Raw genomic sequence first — 15,674 nt, forward strand, 5'->3', positions numbered from 1 at the left:
TTAGTCAACCAGTTACTATTACTGCCTTTAGTCAACCAGATACTATTACTGCATTTAGTCAACCAGTTACTATTACTGCCTTTAGTCAACCAGATACTATTACTGCCTTTAGTCAACCAGATACTATTACTGCCTTTAGTCAACCAGTTACTATTACTGCCTTTAGTCAACCAGTTACTATTACTGCCTTTAGTCAACCAGTTACTATTACTGCCTTTAGTCAACCAGATACTATTACTGCCTTTAGTCAACCAGTTACTATTACTGCCTTTAGTCAACCAGATACTATTACTGCCTTTGGTCAACCAGTTGCTATTACTGCCTTTAGTCAACCAGATACTATTACTGCCTTTAGTCAACCAGTTACTATTACTGCCTTTAATCAACCAGATACTATTACTGCCTTTAGTCAACCAGTTACTATTACTGCCTTTAGTCAACCAGTTACTATTACTGCCTTTAGTCAACCAGATACTATTACTGCCTTTAGTCAACCAGTTACTATTACTGCCTTTAGTCAACCAGTTACTATTACTGCCTTTAGTCAACCAGATACTATTACTGCCTTTAGTCAACCAGTTACTATTACTGCCTTTAGTCAACCAGATACTATTACTGCCTTTAATCAACCAGTTACTATTACTGCCTTTAGTCAACCAGTTACTATTACTGCCTTTAGTCAACCAGATACTATTACTGCCTTTAGTCAACCAGATACTATTACTGCCTTTAGTCAACCAGATACTATTACTGCCTTTAGTCAACCAGATACTATTACTGCCTTTAGTCAACCAGATACTATTACTGCCTTTAATCAACCAGATACTATTACTGCCTTTAATCAACCAGATACTATTACTGCCTTTAGTCAACCAGTTACTATTACTGCCTTTAGTCAACCAGATACTATTACTGCCTTTAGTCAACCAGATACTATTACTGCCTTTAGTCAACCAGATACTATTACTGCCTTTAGTCAACCAGATACTATTACTGCCTTTAATCAACCAGTTACTATTACTGCCTTTAGTCAACCAGTTACTATTACTGCCTTTAGTCAACCAGATACTATTACTGCCTTTAGTCAACCAGATACTATTACTGCCTTTAGTCAACCAGATACTATTACTGCCTTTAGTCAACCAGTTACTATTACTGCCTTTAGTCAACCAGATACTATTACTGCCTTTAGTCAACCAGTTACTATTACTGCCTTTAATCAACCAGTTACTATTACTGCCTTTAGTCAACCAGTTACTATTACTGCCTTTAGTCAACCAGTTACTATTACTGCCTTTAATCAACCAGATACTATTACTGCCTTTAGTCATGACCAGATACTATTACTGCCTTTAATCAACCAGATACTATTACTGCCTTTAGTCAACCAGATACTATTACTGCCTTTAGTCAACCAGTTACTATTACTGCCTTTAGTCAACCAGTTACTATTACTGCCTTTAGTCAACCAGATACTATTACTGCCTTTAGTCAACCAGATACTATTACTGCCTTTAGTCAACCAGTTACTATTACTGCCTTTAGTCAACCAGTTACTATTACTGCCTTTAGTCAACCAGATACTATTACTGCCTTTAGTCAACCAGATACTATTACTGCCTTTAGTAAACCAGGTACTATTACTGCCTTTAGTCAACCAGATACTATTACTGCCTTTAGTCAACCAGTTACTATTACTGCCTTTAGTCAACCAGTTACTATTACTGCCTTTAGTCAACCAGTTACTATTACTGCCTTTAGTCAACCAGATACTATTACTGCCTTTAGTCAACCAGTTACTATTACTGCCTTTAGTCAACCAGTTACTATTACTGCCTTTAGTCAACCAGTTACTATTACTGCCTTTAGTCAACCAGATACTATTACTGCCTTTAGTCAACCAGTTACTATTACTGCCTTTAGTCAACCAGTTACTATTACTGCCTTTAGTCAACCAGTTACTATTACTGCCTTTAGTCAACCAGTTACTATTACTGCCTTTAGTCAACCAGATACTATTACTGCCTTTAGTCAACCAGTTACTATTACTGCCTTTAATCAACCAGATACTATTACTGCCTTTAATCAACCAGTTACTATTACTGCCTTTAGTCAACCAGTTAATATTACTGCCTTTAGTCAACCAGATACTATTACTGCCTTTAGTCAACCAGATTTATACTGCCTTAGTCAACCATTTTGAAAAGAAGGTCGATGACATACCGATCCTCGTTTGCTAAGTCAAACGACACTGCTGGTTCTGCCCACACTGCCCTACCCTATGCTCTGACCTCTTTCTCCCCTCTCTCCAGATGAAATCTCGCGTCTTTACGGCCGGCCGCCCAACAACCTGCCCGCTTGACCCTATCCCCTCCTCTCTTCTCCAGACCATTTCCGGAGACCTTCTCCCTTACCTCACCTCGCTCATCAACTCATCCCTGACCGCTCAACCAGATACTATTACTGCCTTTACGTCCCTCCCGTCTTCAAGAGAGCGAGAGTTGCACCCCTTCTGAAAAAACCTACACTCGATCCCTCCGATGTCAACAACTACAGACCAGTAACCCTCTCTCTTTTCTCTCCAAAACTCTTAGCGTGCCTTTAGTCAACCACCTTACTATTACCGCTATCTCTTCAGAATGACCAGTTCTTGATCCAAATCAGTCAGGTTTCAAGACTAGTCATTCAACTGAGACTGCTCTTCTCTGTATCACGGAGGCGCTCCGCACTGCTAAAGCTAACTCTCTCTCCTCTGCTCTCATCCTTCTAGACCTATCGGCTGCCTTACGATACTGTGAACCATCAGATCCTCCTCTCCACCCTCTCCAGTTGGGCATCTCCTGCGCGGCCCACGCTATTTGGATTGCGTCAACCTGACTATTACTCCTACCAGGTGGCGTGGCGAGAATCTGTCTCCTCACCACGCGCTCTCACCACTGGTGTCCCCAGGGCTCTGTTCTAGGCCCTCTCTTATTCTCGCTATACACCAGTCACTTGGCTCTGTCATAACCTTACATGGTCTCTCTTTATCATTGCTATACTGCATGGTCTCTCCTATCATTTAGTCACACAATTAATCTTCTCCTTTCCCCCTTCTGATGACCAGGTGGCAACCAGATCTCTGCATGTCTGGCAGACATATCAGTGTGGATGACGGATCACCACCTCAAGCTGAACCTCAGCAAACGGAGCTCCTCTTCCTCCCAGGGAAGGACTGCCTTTAGTTCCATGATCTCGCCATCACAGTTGACAACTCCATTGTGTCCTCCTCCCAGAGCGCTTTAAGAACCTTGGCGTGATCCTGGACAACACCCTATTACTGCCGTTCTCAACTAACATCAAGGCGGTGTCCCGTTCCTGTAGGTTCATGCTCTACAACATCAGCAGAGTACTGACCCTGCCTCACACAGGAAGCTTTAGTCGCAGGTCCTAATCCAGGCACTTTCAGTCTCCAGTCTTGATTACTCATCAACTGTCTTATTACTGCCTTTAGGCTGGGCTATTCCCTGCCTGTGCCATTAAACCCTACAACTCAGTTCCAGACTGCCTTTAGTCAGCCAGTACTATTACTGGTGTTCAACCTTACTATTCTCTCACGTCAACCAGTTCCTATCTACTCCACTGGCTTCCAGTTACTATTACTGCCTTTAGTCAGACCAGTTACTACTGCCTTTACGGAGCTGATACTATTACTGCACCTTTAGTCAACCAGGCTCTGATCAGGCCCTACACCCAAACAAGGGCACTTTAATCAACCAGTTACTGGCCTGCTTTAGTCAACCAGTTCCCTACCTTGAGTCAACCAGTACTATTACTGCCTTCAGCCCAGTCAAAACTATTACTGCTCTAATCCCCAATGGTGGAACAAACTTAGTCAGGACCAGTTCACCACTGCCTTCCGGAGACACCAGAAACCCCACTGCCTTTTCAAGGAATACCTTTAGGGTCAACCAGATACTATTAATCCTTCTCAACCCCCTATTCTGCCCCCAACAAGACTTAGATGCAACCAGTGGCTATTCCACTTTGTCATAAGGTGTATTACTGCCTTTAGTCAACCAGATACTATTACTGCCTTTAGTCAAAGATTAAATGTTTGTCAATGTAATGTAAATGTAATCAACCAGTTACTATTACTGCCTTTAGTCAACCAGTTACTATTACTGCCTTTAGTCAACCAGTTACTATTACTGCCTTTAGTCAACCAGTTACTATTACTGCCTTTACTCAACATATATCATAAACAACTGTTTTACATAAACACTCTCTGTTCTGTCATCCTCTGAAACCCGTTTGTCTCTCTGTACCTGGTCAATTGGTTTCTCTCTGCAATATAATAACAATCAACGTCTCATTGTTAATCTCAATCTCTTTTCCCGAGAGAGACCTGGCCAAAATACCAGTTTTAAACACAGAGCACTGCAGTTTAACACTACAGTTTAAACCACACAGCTCTACAGTTTATACCACACAGCACTACAGTTTAAACCACACAGCACTACAGTTTAAACCACACAGCTCTACAGTTTAAACCACACAGCACTACAGTTTAAACCACACAGCTCTACAGTTTAAACCACACAGCACTACAGTTTAAACCACACAGCACTACAGTTTAAACCACACAGCTCTACAGTTTAAACCACACAGCTCTACAGTTTAAACCACACAGCTCTACAGTTTAAACCACACAGCTCTACAGTTTAAACCACACAGCACTACAGTTTAAACCACACAGCTCTACAGTTTAAACCACGCAGCTCTACAGTTTAAACCACACAGCACTACAGTTTAAACCACACAGCGCTACAGTTTAAACCACACAGCTCTACAGTTTAAAACAAACAGCTCTACAGTTTAACACGACAGTTTAAACCACACAGCTCTACAGTTTAAACCACACAGCTCTACAGTTTAAACCACACAGCTCTACAGTTTAAACCACACAGCTCTACAGTTTAACACGACAGTTTAAACCACACAGCTCTACAGTTTAAACCACACAGCTCTACAGTTTAAAACACACAGCTCTACAGTTTAAACCACACAGCTCTACAGTTTAAACCACACAGCACTACAGTTTAAACCACACAGCACTACAGTTTAAACCACACAGCTCTACAGTTTAAACCACACAGCTCTACAGTTTAAACCACACAGCTCTACAGTTTAACACGACAGTTTAAAACACACAGCACTACAGTTTAAACCACACAGCTCTACAGTTTAAAACACACAGCTCTACAGTTTAAACCACACAGCTCTACAGTTTAAAACACACAGCACTACAGTTTAAACCACACAGCTCTACAGTTTAAACCACACAGCTCTACAGTTTAAAACACACAGCTCTACAGTTTAAACCACACAGCTCTACAGTTTAAACCACACAGCTCTACAGTTTAAACCACACAGCTCTACAGTTTAAACCACACAGCACTACAGTTTAAAACACACAGCACTACAGTTTAAAACACACAGCACTACAGTTTAAAACACACAGCTCTACAGTTTAAAACACACAGCTCTACAGTTTAACACGACAGTTTAAAACACACAGCTCTACAGTTTAAACCACACAGCACTACAGTTTAAACCACACAGCTCTACAGTTTAAAACACAGCTAGATGGTTTGGAAGAGTGTGGTGCAACTAGGGGTCAAAACATTGACACCCCCCCCCACTTTATTATCCATTTTAGTGTTTGACCAAACTTTAAATGTTGTATTTGGGTTCAGTTTCAAGCTTTGAGAATAATACTCCACAATACTTGTTGAGCACCATCATTCTATGGGGCTTGATGGGATACTGTTACTTGTTGAACATCATTCTGTGGGGCTTGATGGGATACTGTTACTTGTTGAACATCATTCTGTGGGGCTTGATGGGATACTGTTACTTGTTGAACATCATTCTGTGGGGCTTTCGTTGGTGTATGCGTGATCATGAATATCAATGATATTAACTGCGTTAGGTTCTTCGTCTTCATCTAGGTTTTCGTAGATTTACCCTGACATCTTTAACACTCCCGTCTAGCGATATGTTGTAGCTCCCCTGCTCTGCTCAGGTTTCTGTGTGATAGCCTAATGTAATATATCATTTTATCTGTCAAACCAATATGACACTAACCACCACAATGTGACTCCCAAGCAGCCTTGGTTTCTGAACATCACGTTTGCTTCCCACAGTATAAATTCATTCTAAACAACACGCGATTAAAGCATACAACTGACAATATGTTTGCATAGAGCAAAAATGAGGATCCTGTGAATTGGCACATAAGTCACATATTATGACAGGTCTCCACCTGTTAGGGCATGCACTCCGTGATCGGCCATTCAATGGCGTTTTCTTTTCCGTGTGTGTGTGTGTGTGTGTGTGTGTGTGTGTGTGTGTGTGTGTGTGTGTGTGTGTGTGTGTGTGTGCGGGGGGAATGTTCCGTATGTCTCAATCTTTCTTCAGTGATGTCATTCACACCACGAGAAACTCTGATGGTCCACTTGACCCCCACAAGCAGATCTGGCGTCCGGCTACGTAACACTAGGACCGTACTGATCAGGAGAGATCACGTTGTGTTTCTGTCACAGAACGAGTCAGGACGGTGGATCAGGCTATCAGGCCTCACAAAGTTCTATTGCTCTGAGGGGGTCACGTCGGGTCATAGGGGACACCACAGCACTCTGTATAACCCCTGTATGAACTATGACCCCTGACCCCCTCGTTATAGGTGCAGGTGGACGAGAGCAAGGTGGAGGAGGTGCATCTCTATGACCCCTGACCTCTTGCTACAGGTTCAGGTGGAGGAGGTGTGTCTGCACGACCTGTATAACCTTGACCCATAACCTCTGAGACCACAGGAGGTTGGTGGCACCTTCATGTGGGGAGGATGGGCTCATGTTATTGGCTGTAGTGGAATAAGGGGAATGGTATCAAATACATCAAACACACGTGGTTTCGATGGTTTCCGTGGTTTCCATGGTTTCCGTGGTTTCCATGGTTTCCATATGTTTTTATGCCATTCCGTTCGCTCCGTTTCAGACGTTATTATGAGTCCATCCTCCCCCATCAGCAACCTCCACTGTCTGAGACCTAACCTCTGACCTCTGACCCCTTTACAGGTGCAGGTGGATGAGGACAGGGTGGAGGAGGTGCGTCTGCGCTCGGTGGTGCCCACCAAAAAGATGCCCGTCACCGAGGGCGTGGTAGAGATTAAGTACAAGGAAGGCTGGGCCCAGATCTGTGATGTGGGGTGGACCCCCACAAACACTCGGGTCATCTGTGGTATGCTGGGGTTCCCCCATGAGAGAAAGGTCAACAAGAACTTCTACAAGTAAGTCAGGGTCGGGGGATTCACTCATACCATGGAATATATTCTAATATCTACATAGTAGGCTTAAATTGACGATATGGCAAATAGGAGTGACGATGTCGTCTGCTATCACCCCTCAGTCACTTTCCATCCAGATTGTCAGACCCCAGGTGGTTTGTTGATAGACAACAACACAATGTTCACCTCTTTCACACTCACTTTACAGAGTTCAAAAGTACAATTCTTGTCTTCCATAATATGTTCAGATATACTTGAATGTGTAGTGTCAAGCGTTTGTTGTTGGCATGTCATCCCTAAGCTTATCTTGCCAATGAAATAATCATTAATAATAATAATTCAAAGTTAAATAATAATCATTAAAGTAAGTTGGCAGTGGGCTTTGTGATGAAGGAGCTGATTCTGATTCAATGAATGACGGAGCTGAGTTTGACTTTTTCTTTCTCAGAATTTCATGGAAGGTGTTGCAAGTCTTTTTACTATCATTCATTAAGTGATTTAGTTTCATTAATCTTTGTTTCATAGTGTAGTTTCGGTTTTCTTTTTTATTTTATTTAGTTTAGTCACATGATTTCTCAATTTGCATTAAGTTTGCCCATCGGTTTGCCCATCGGTTTGCAGTGTCTGGTTGCTCCTCATTACACACCACAGACCAGCAGCGTCTGGTTGCTCCTCATTACACATCCACACAGACCAGCAGTGTCTGGTTGCTCCTCATTACACACCACAGACCAGCAGTACACACCACAGACCAGTCTGGTTGCTTATCACTAATGATATACACTATATTAGGCCCAGCCTGACCTCTTATACACTATATTAGGCCCAGTCTGACCTCTTATACACTATATTAGGCCCAAGCCTGACCTCTTATACACTATATTAGGCCCAGCCTGACCTCTTATACACTAGATTAGGCCCAGCCTGACCTCTTATACACTATATTAGGCCCAGCCTGACCTCTTATACACTTATACACATTAGGCCCAGCCTGACCTCTTATACACTACATTAGGCCCAGCCTGACCTCTTATACACTATATTAGGCCCAGCCTGACCTCTTATACACTATATTAGGCCCAGCCTGACCTCTTATACACTAGATTAGGCCCAGCCTGACCTCTTATATACTATATTAGGCCCAGCCTGACCTCTTATACACTATATTAGGCCCAGCCTGACCTCTTATACACTATATTAGGCCCAGCCTGACCTCTTATACACTATATTCGGCCCAGCCTTTGGAGCTTTGGTTTTTCTACATATGTCTACTATATAGTCATCACTACAGTCACTATATTAGGCCCAGCCTGACTTATACACTATATTAGGCCCAGCCTGACCTCTTATACACCAGCCTGACCTTTTTTTCATATTGTTTTTAACTAGGCCCGCCTTCTATACATATATGTAGCTGCTACTCGACTCTTATAGCCTGACCTCCACTAGATTAGGCCCAGCCTGACCTCTTATACACTATATTAGGCCCAGCCTGACCACTTAAAAAGAGCTTCTGGACATCAGAACCTCTTATACACTAGATTAGTCCCACCTGACCTCTTATAACTGGATTAGGCCCAAAAATATTTGTTCTTTAATGAGTCCAGCCTTTGGAGCTTTGGTTTAACTACATATGTCTACTATAAGGATATACTGTTTTTAGTAAAGACAAGTCCCAAATCACCGTCATCAGCATGAGGAAAAGATGGAGGGGAAGGAATTTGCCAACGGCACCTTGTAAAACAAACTGGACGATCTACGATTAAGACTGTCCTACCAACGGGACATTCAAAACTGTAATATCTTATGTTTCACCGAGACGTGGCTAAACGACGACACGGATAATATAGAGCTGTCGCCATTTGGCAAATTTCACCTTAACTGTATCCTCCTGATTCCTGCTTACAAGCAAAAACTAAAGCAGGAAGTACCAGTGACTCGGTCAATAAGGAAGTGGTCAGATGACTTTGATGCTACGCTACAGGACTGTTTTACTAGCACAGACAGGAATACGTTCCAGGATTCATCCAATGGCATTGAGGAGTACACCACCTCAGTCACTCGCTTCATCAATAAGTGCATCGACGACGACGTCCCCACTGTGAGTGTACGTACATATACCAACCAGAAGCCATGGATTACAGGCAACATCCTCATCTAGTTAAAGGGTAGAGCTGCCGCTTTCAAGGTGCGGGACACTAATCCGGATGCTTATAAGAAATCTCGCTATGCCCTCAGACGAACCATCACATATTTGAAGTCTTTGTGTTTATTGGATAGAGAGAAATAGAGGTGAAATGTAAGAGAGTTCTGAAAGAGAAGTGGTTCGTTTTTCAAACCCTATGCTGGCAGCGGTACAGCTGTGTTTCATTGGCTTTAGAACCCTAGACTCCCGCAGGCCACTTATTCACCATTGGCTAAAAGGCTGGAATATATTATTGCGTTGGAACTTTGAGATAAAATCAGACCGGCTGATAATATTAATGGTAGGCAACAGAAGAGGAATGTTAGTCATGTGTAATAACGTTAATGCACCGCAGCGGAATAACAGAATGTTCTGGAACAGGGGGATCTGAACCACTTATACAATATGAACGTTGTCATAACTATTTTCAACATTGTCCTGTTTTTAAATGTCCTTAGTCACTCTAGCGACTGATTGGGGGATTCTGGACTCTTGCCAGAAACTCAGGGAATGTCAAGAAGGAGTTTGACATCGCAGGAAGTTGCTTATTGGGGAAGAACGGCTCATAATAACGGCCGGAATGGAATGAATGGAATGGCAAGGAAACCATGTGTTTGATGTGTGTGATACCGTTCCACCTACTCCGCTCCAGTCATTACCACGAGCCCGTTGCTTGGTGGCACCCTAGGGGAGGACTGGCTCGTGTTAATGTCTGGAACGGAGTCAACGGAATGGCAACACATCTCCAGCACCATGGTGGTTCCCATGTGTGTGATACTGTTCCACCCACTCCACTCCAGTCATTACCACGAGCCCGTTGCTTGGTGGCACCCTAGGGGAGGACTGGCTCGTGTTAATGTCTGGAACGGAGTCAACGGAATGGCAACACATCTCCAGCACCATGGTGGTTCCCATGTGTGTGATACCGTTCCACCCACTCCACTCCAGTCATTACCACGAGCCCGTTCTCCCCAATGAAGGTACCACCAACCAACCACTTGTGTTTGACTTTTACTGGCATATTGCATTTACAAAAAAATATTAAGAAAATAAGGAATTAATTAAGAAAATAATGCAAATACAATTAACTTTAATTTTGTAATAGCCAACAATTAAATCCCAACATCATACAACATATTAATACATCAAAAACCATCCCACTCCTTCAGGTAAAGTTAAAATCTTAATACAAATGCGTTATTTTTTTATTTTGTATTTAACCCTCATTTTAACAGGTAAGTTGACTGAGAACACGTTCTCATTTACAGCAACGACCTGGGGAATAGTTACAGGGGAGAGGAGGGGGATGAATGAGACAATTGTAAACTGGGGATTATTAGGTGACCGTGATGGTTTGAGGGCCAGATTGGGAATTTAGCCAGGACACCGGGGTTAACACCCCTACTCTTATGATAAGTGCCATGGGATCTTTAATGACCTCAGAGAGTCAGGACACCGGGGTTAACACCCCTACTCTTACGATAAGAGCCATGGGATCTTTAATGACCTCAGAGAGTCAGGACACCCGTTTAACGTCCCATCCGAAAGACGGCACCCTACGCAGGGCAGTGTCCCCAATCACTGCCCTGGGGTATTGGGATATTCTTTTAGACCAGAGGAAAGAGTGCCTCCTACTGGCCCTCCAACACCACTTCCAGCAGCATCTGGTCTCCCATCCAGGGACCGACCAGGACCAACCCTGCTTTGCTCAGTGTTACAGAATATGACGGCGTTACGGAATATATGGACTCTGATTTTAAATGGTGGTCTGTGAGCCCTCCTGTTTTCTTTTCCCAATATATCCCTTCTCCTCCAGATTGACGGCAGACAGACAGACAGAGATCGTCAGTCTGGGCCGTCCTCCATTAATAAGGTCTTCCTCCCATCCCGTGTCATCCTGTATGCAGGCACATGTTGTCTTATCTCTCAGTGGCGACTGAGACTCTGCTCTCTCTGACTGACTGAAGGGCGATGCAGGGATTCAGGAAGGGGAAATGGGTCGATGATTAGGCCCAAGTCCAGAACACAGAGAGAACCCTTTGGAACGCAGACACTGACTGCCTGCAATGGGATACTATCCAAGTGAGCCAACTAGCTATCAGTAGCTATCAATCTGCTGTAATCCTTTAGCTATCAATCTGCTGTAATCCTGTAGCTATCAGTCTGCTGTAATCCTGTAGCTATCAGTCTGCTGTAATACTGTAGCTATCAGTCTGCTGTAATCCTGTAGCTATCAGTCTGCTGTAATCCTGAAGCTATCAATCTGCTGTAATCCTGTAGCTATCAGTCTGTTATAATCCTTTAGCTATCAGTCTGCTGTAATCCTTTAGCTATCAGTCTGTTGTAATCCTGTAGCTATCAGTCTGCTGTAATCCTGTAGCTATCAGTCTGCTGTAATCCTGTAGCTATCAGTCTGCTGTAATCCTGTAGCTATCAGTCTGCTGTAATCCTGTAGCTATCAGTCTGCTGTAATCCTGTAGCTATCAGTCTGCTGTAATCCTGTAGCTATCAGTCTGCTGTAATCCTTTAGCTATCAGTCTGCTGTAATCCTGTAGCTATCAGTCTGCTGTAATCCTGTAGCTATCAGTCTGCTGTAATCCTGTAGCTATCAGTCTGCTGTAATCCTGTAGCTATCAGTCTGCTGTAATCCTGTAGCTATCAGTCTGCTGTAATCCTTTAGCTATCAGTCTGCTGTAATCCTGTAGCTATCAGTCTGCTATAATCCTTTAGCTATCAGTCTGCTGTAATCCTTTAGCTATCAGTCTGCTGTAATCCTGTAGCTATCAGTCTGCTGTAATCCTGTAGCTATCAGTCTGCTGTAATCCTGTAGCTATCAGTCTGCTGTAATCCTGTAGCTATCAGTCTGCTGTAATCCTGTAGCTATCAGTCTGCTGTAATCCTGTAGCTATCAGTCTGCTGTAATCCTGTAGCTATCAGTCTGCTGTAATCCTTTAGCTATCAGTCTGCTGTAATCCTGTAGCTATCAGTCTGCTGTAATCCTGTAGCTATCAGTCTGCTGTAACTCAGGATGAACTGACACTCTTGGTTTATTATAAGGAGGTCAGGGCCCATATTCATAAACCGTATCAGAGCAGGAGCGCTGATCTAGGATCTGTTTAGCCTTTTAGATCAGAATGAGTAATATTACATGAACAAGGGGGGGACCTGATCCTAGATCAGCGCTCCTGCTCTGAGAGGCTTTACGAATACAGGCCCAGGCTAATTTAGGTCAGGTTCAGTAACGTGATGATAATATTTCCTGTCAGTGTCTTGGCTCCTCTCAATATTCACATTCTTCTGAAGAATGTGTTGTCTGGGAACACTGTGTCTACCTTCCTCACAGCTGAACACTATATTTTCATTAGAATATAAGCTGCTGTAAAAGTTGGTCTGTTCAGTTGGAATGAGATATTACGTGTCAGGAAGTAAGGATTTTTGAATTCTGTGTGCTGAATGTTTTCACCACACCGACACCACTGTAGCAGCCAGGTGGCTTTATGAGCAGGGCCCTGAACTGACCTGAACTGACCTGAACTGACCTGAACTGACCAGGAAAAACTCTGATAGGGCCCTGAGTTTTTCCTGGTGAAGTAGAGTAATGTCTGAACCCTCCTGGAGTAGCAGCAGAGTACCGCAGCAGAGCACCGCAGCAGAGCACCACAGCAGAGTACCACAGCAGCAGAGTACCACAGCAGCAGAGTACCACAGCAGAGTACCACAGCAGAGTACCACAGCAGAGTACCACAGCAGCAGAGTACCACAGCAGCAGAGTACCGCAGCAGAGTACCACAGCAGAGTACCGCAGCAGAGTACCGCAGCAGAGTACCACAGCAGAGTACCACAGCAGCAGAGTACCACAGCAGAGTACCGCAGCAGAGTACCGCAGCAGAGTACCGCAGCAGCAGAGTACCGCAGCAGAGTACCGCAGCAGAGTACCACAGTAGCAGCAGAGTACCACAGTAGCAGCAGAGTACCACAGTAGAATACCGCAGCAGAGTACCACAGCAGCAGCAGAGTACCACAGCAGCAGCAGAGTACCCAGCAGCAGCAGCAGAGTACCACAGCAGCAGCAGAGTACCGCAGCAGAGTACCGCAGCAGAGTACCACACTAGCAGCAGAGTACCACAGCAGAGTACCGCAGCAGAGTACCACACTAGCAGCAGAGTACCGCAGCAGAGTACCGCAGCAGAGTACCACACTAGCAGCAGAGTACCGCAGCAGAGTACCGCAGCAGAGTACCGCAGCAGAGTACCGCAGCAGAGTACCACAGTAGCAGCAGAGTACCACAGTAGCAGCAGAGTACCACAGTAGCAGCAGAGTATCGCAGCAGCAGAGTATCGCAGCAGCAGAGTATCGCAGCAGCAGAGTATCGCAGCAGCAGAGTATCGCAGCAGCAGAGTACCGCAGCAGCAGAGTACCACAGCAGCAGCAGAGTACCACAGCAGCAGCAGAGTACCACAGCAGAGTACCGCAGCAGCAGAGTACCGCAGCAGAGTACCGCAGCAGAGTACCACAGTAGCAGCAGAGTACCACACTAGCAGCAGAGTACCACAGCAGAGTACCGCAGCAGAGTACCACACTAGCAGCAGAGTACCGCAGCAGAGTACCGCAGCAGAGTACCACACTAGCAGCAGAGTACCGCAGCAGAGTACCGCAGCAGAGTACCGCAGCAGAGTACCGCAGCAGAGTACCGCAGCAGAGTACCGCAGCAGAGTACCGCAGCAGAGTACCGCAGCAGAGTACCGCAGCAGAGTACCGCAGCAGAGTACCGCAGCAGAGTACCACAGCAGCAACATGATGAGGACCTTGACCTGAGTTGTCCCTGGGCAGGTCACCCTAATGTTGAGATTTATGAAACTATTGGGCAAAAACAGGATATATGACTTTTCTTTTCAGAGCGTTCAAGGAGCCGAGTAGTCCAATAGCCCAATAGCCAGGTAGTCCAGTAGTCCAATAGCCCAATAGCCAGGTAGTCCAATAGCCAGGTAGTCCAGTAGTCCAATAGCCAGGTAGTCCAGTAGTCCAATAGCCCAATAGCCAGGTAGTCCAGTAGTCCAATAGCCGGGTAGTCCAGTAGTCCAATAGCCAGGTAGTCCAGTAGTCCAATAGCCCAATAGCCAGGTAGCCCAGTAGTCCAGTAGTCCAATAGCCCAATAGCCAGGTAGCCCAGTAGTCCAGTAGCCCAATAGCCCAATAGCCAGGTAGCCCAGTAGCCCAGTAGCCCAATAGCCAGGTAGCCCAGTAGTCCAGTAGTCCAATAGCCAGGTAGCCAGGTAGCCCAGTAGCCAGGTAGCCCAGTAGTCCAATAGCCAGGTAGCCAGGTAGCCCAATAGCCAGGTAGCCCAGTAGCCCAATAGCCAGGTAGCCCAGTATCCCAATAGCCAGGTAGCACAGTAGCCCAATAGCCAGGTAGCACAGCAGCCCAATAGCCAGGTAGCACAGTAGCCCAATAGCCAGGTAGCCCAGTATCCCAATAGCCAGGTAGCACAGTAGTCCAATAGCCAGGTAGCACAGCAGCCCAATAGCCAGGTAGCCCAATAGCCAGGTAGCCCAGTAGCCAGGTAGCCCAGTAGCCAGGTAGCCCAGTAGCCCAGTAGTCCAGTAGCCCAGTAGCCCAATAGCCAGGTAGCCCAGTAGTCCAGTAGCCCAATAGCCAGGTAGCCCAGTAGCCCAGTTCCCAGTAACCCAGTAGCCCAGTAACTCAGTAGCCCAGTAACCCAGTAGCCCAGTTCCCATTGCCCAGTTGCCCAGTAACCCAGTAGCCCAGTTCCCAGTAACCCAGTAGCCCAGTAACTCAGTAGTCCAGTAGCCCAGTAACCCAGTAGCCCAGTAGCCCAGTTCCCATTGCCCAGTTGCCCAGTAACCCAGTAGCCCAGTTCCCAGTGCCCAGTAACCCATTATTCCAGTAGCCCAGTATTCCAGTAGCCCAGTAGCTGAGTATGTTAATATCTGCTTTTTGTCTTTGTACCTCAGGGAGAATAGGGCTTTCCCGTAGGGAGAATAGGGCTTTCCCATAGGGAGAATAGGGCTTTCCCATAGGTAGAATAAGGCTTTCCAGCTGTAAGAATAGGGCTTTCCCTTTCCCACCTGGACAAAAGGAACACCAGAGGGCTTTCTTTCCCATGGGGAGAATAGGGCTTTCCTGTAGGGAGAATAAGGCTT

The 15,674-nt window shown here is 45.1% G+C and overlaps 1 protein-coding gene across 1 annotated transcript in view; it reads left to right on the forward strand.

Moving 5' to 3' along the window:
• loxl3b (lysyl oxidase-like 3b) overlaps nt 1–15,674 on the forward strand; it is a 78,894-nt gene that overhangs the window by 17,088 nt on the left and 46,132 nt on the right. Inside the window, 1 exon segment of the mRNA XM_052495982.1 lies at nt 7,119–7,330. Within this exon segment, the coding sequence (XP_052351942.1) occupies nt 7,119–7,330 (212 nt within the window).

Source organism: Oncorhynchus keta, chromosome 35 (assembly GCF_023373465.1).
Source record: "Oncorhynchus keta strain PuntledgeMale-10-30-2019 chromosome 35, Oket_V2, whole genome shotgun sequence".
In the NCBI taxonomy this organism is placed as follows: Eukaryota; Metazoa; Chordata; class Actinopteri; order Salmoniformes; family Salmonidae; genus Oncorhynchus; species Oncorhynchus keta.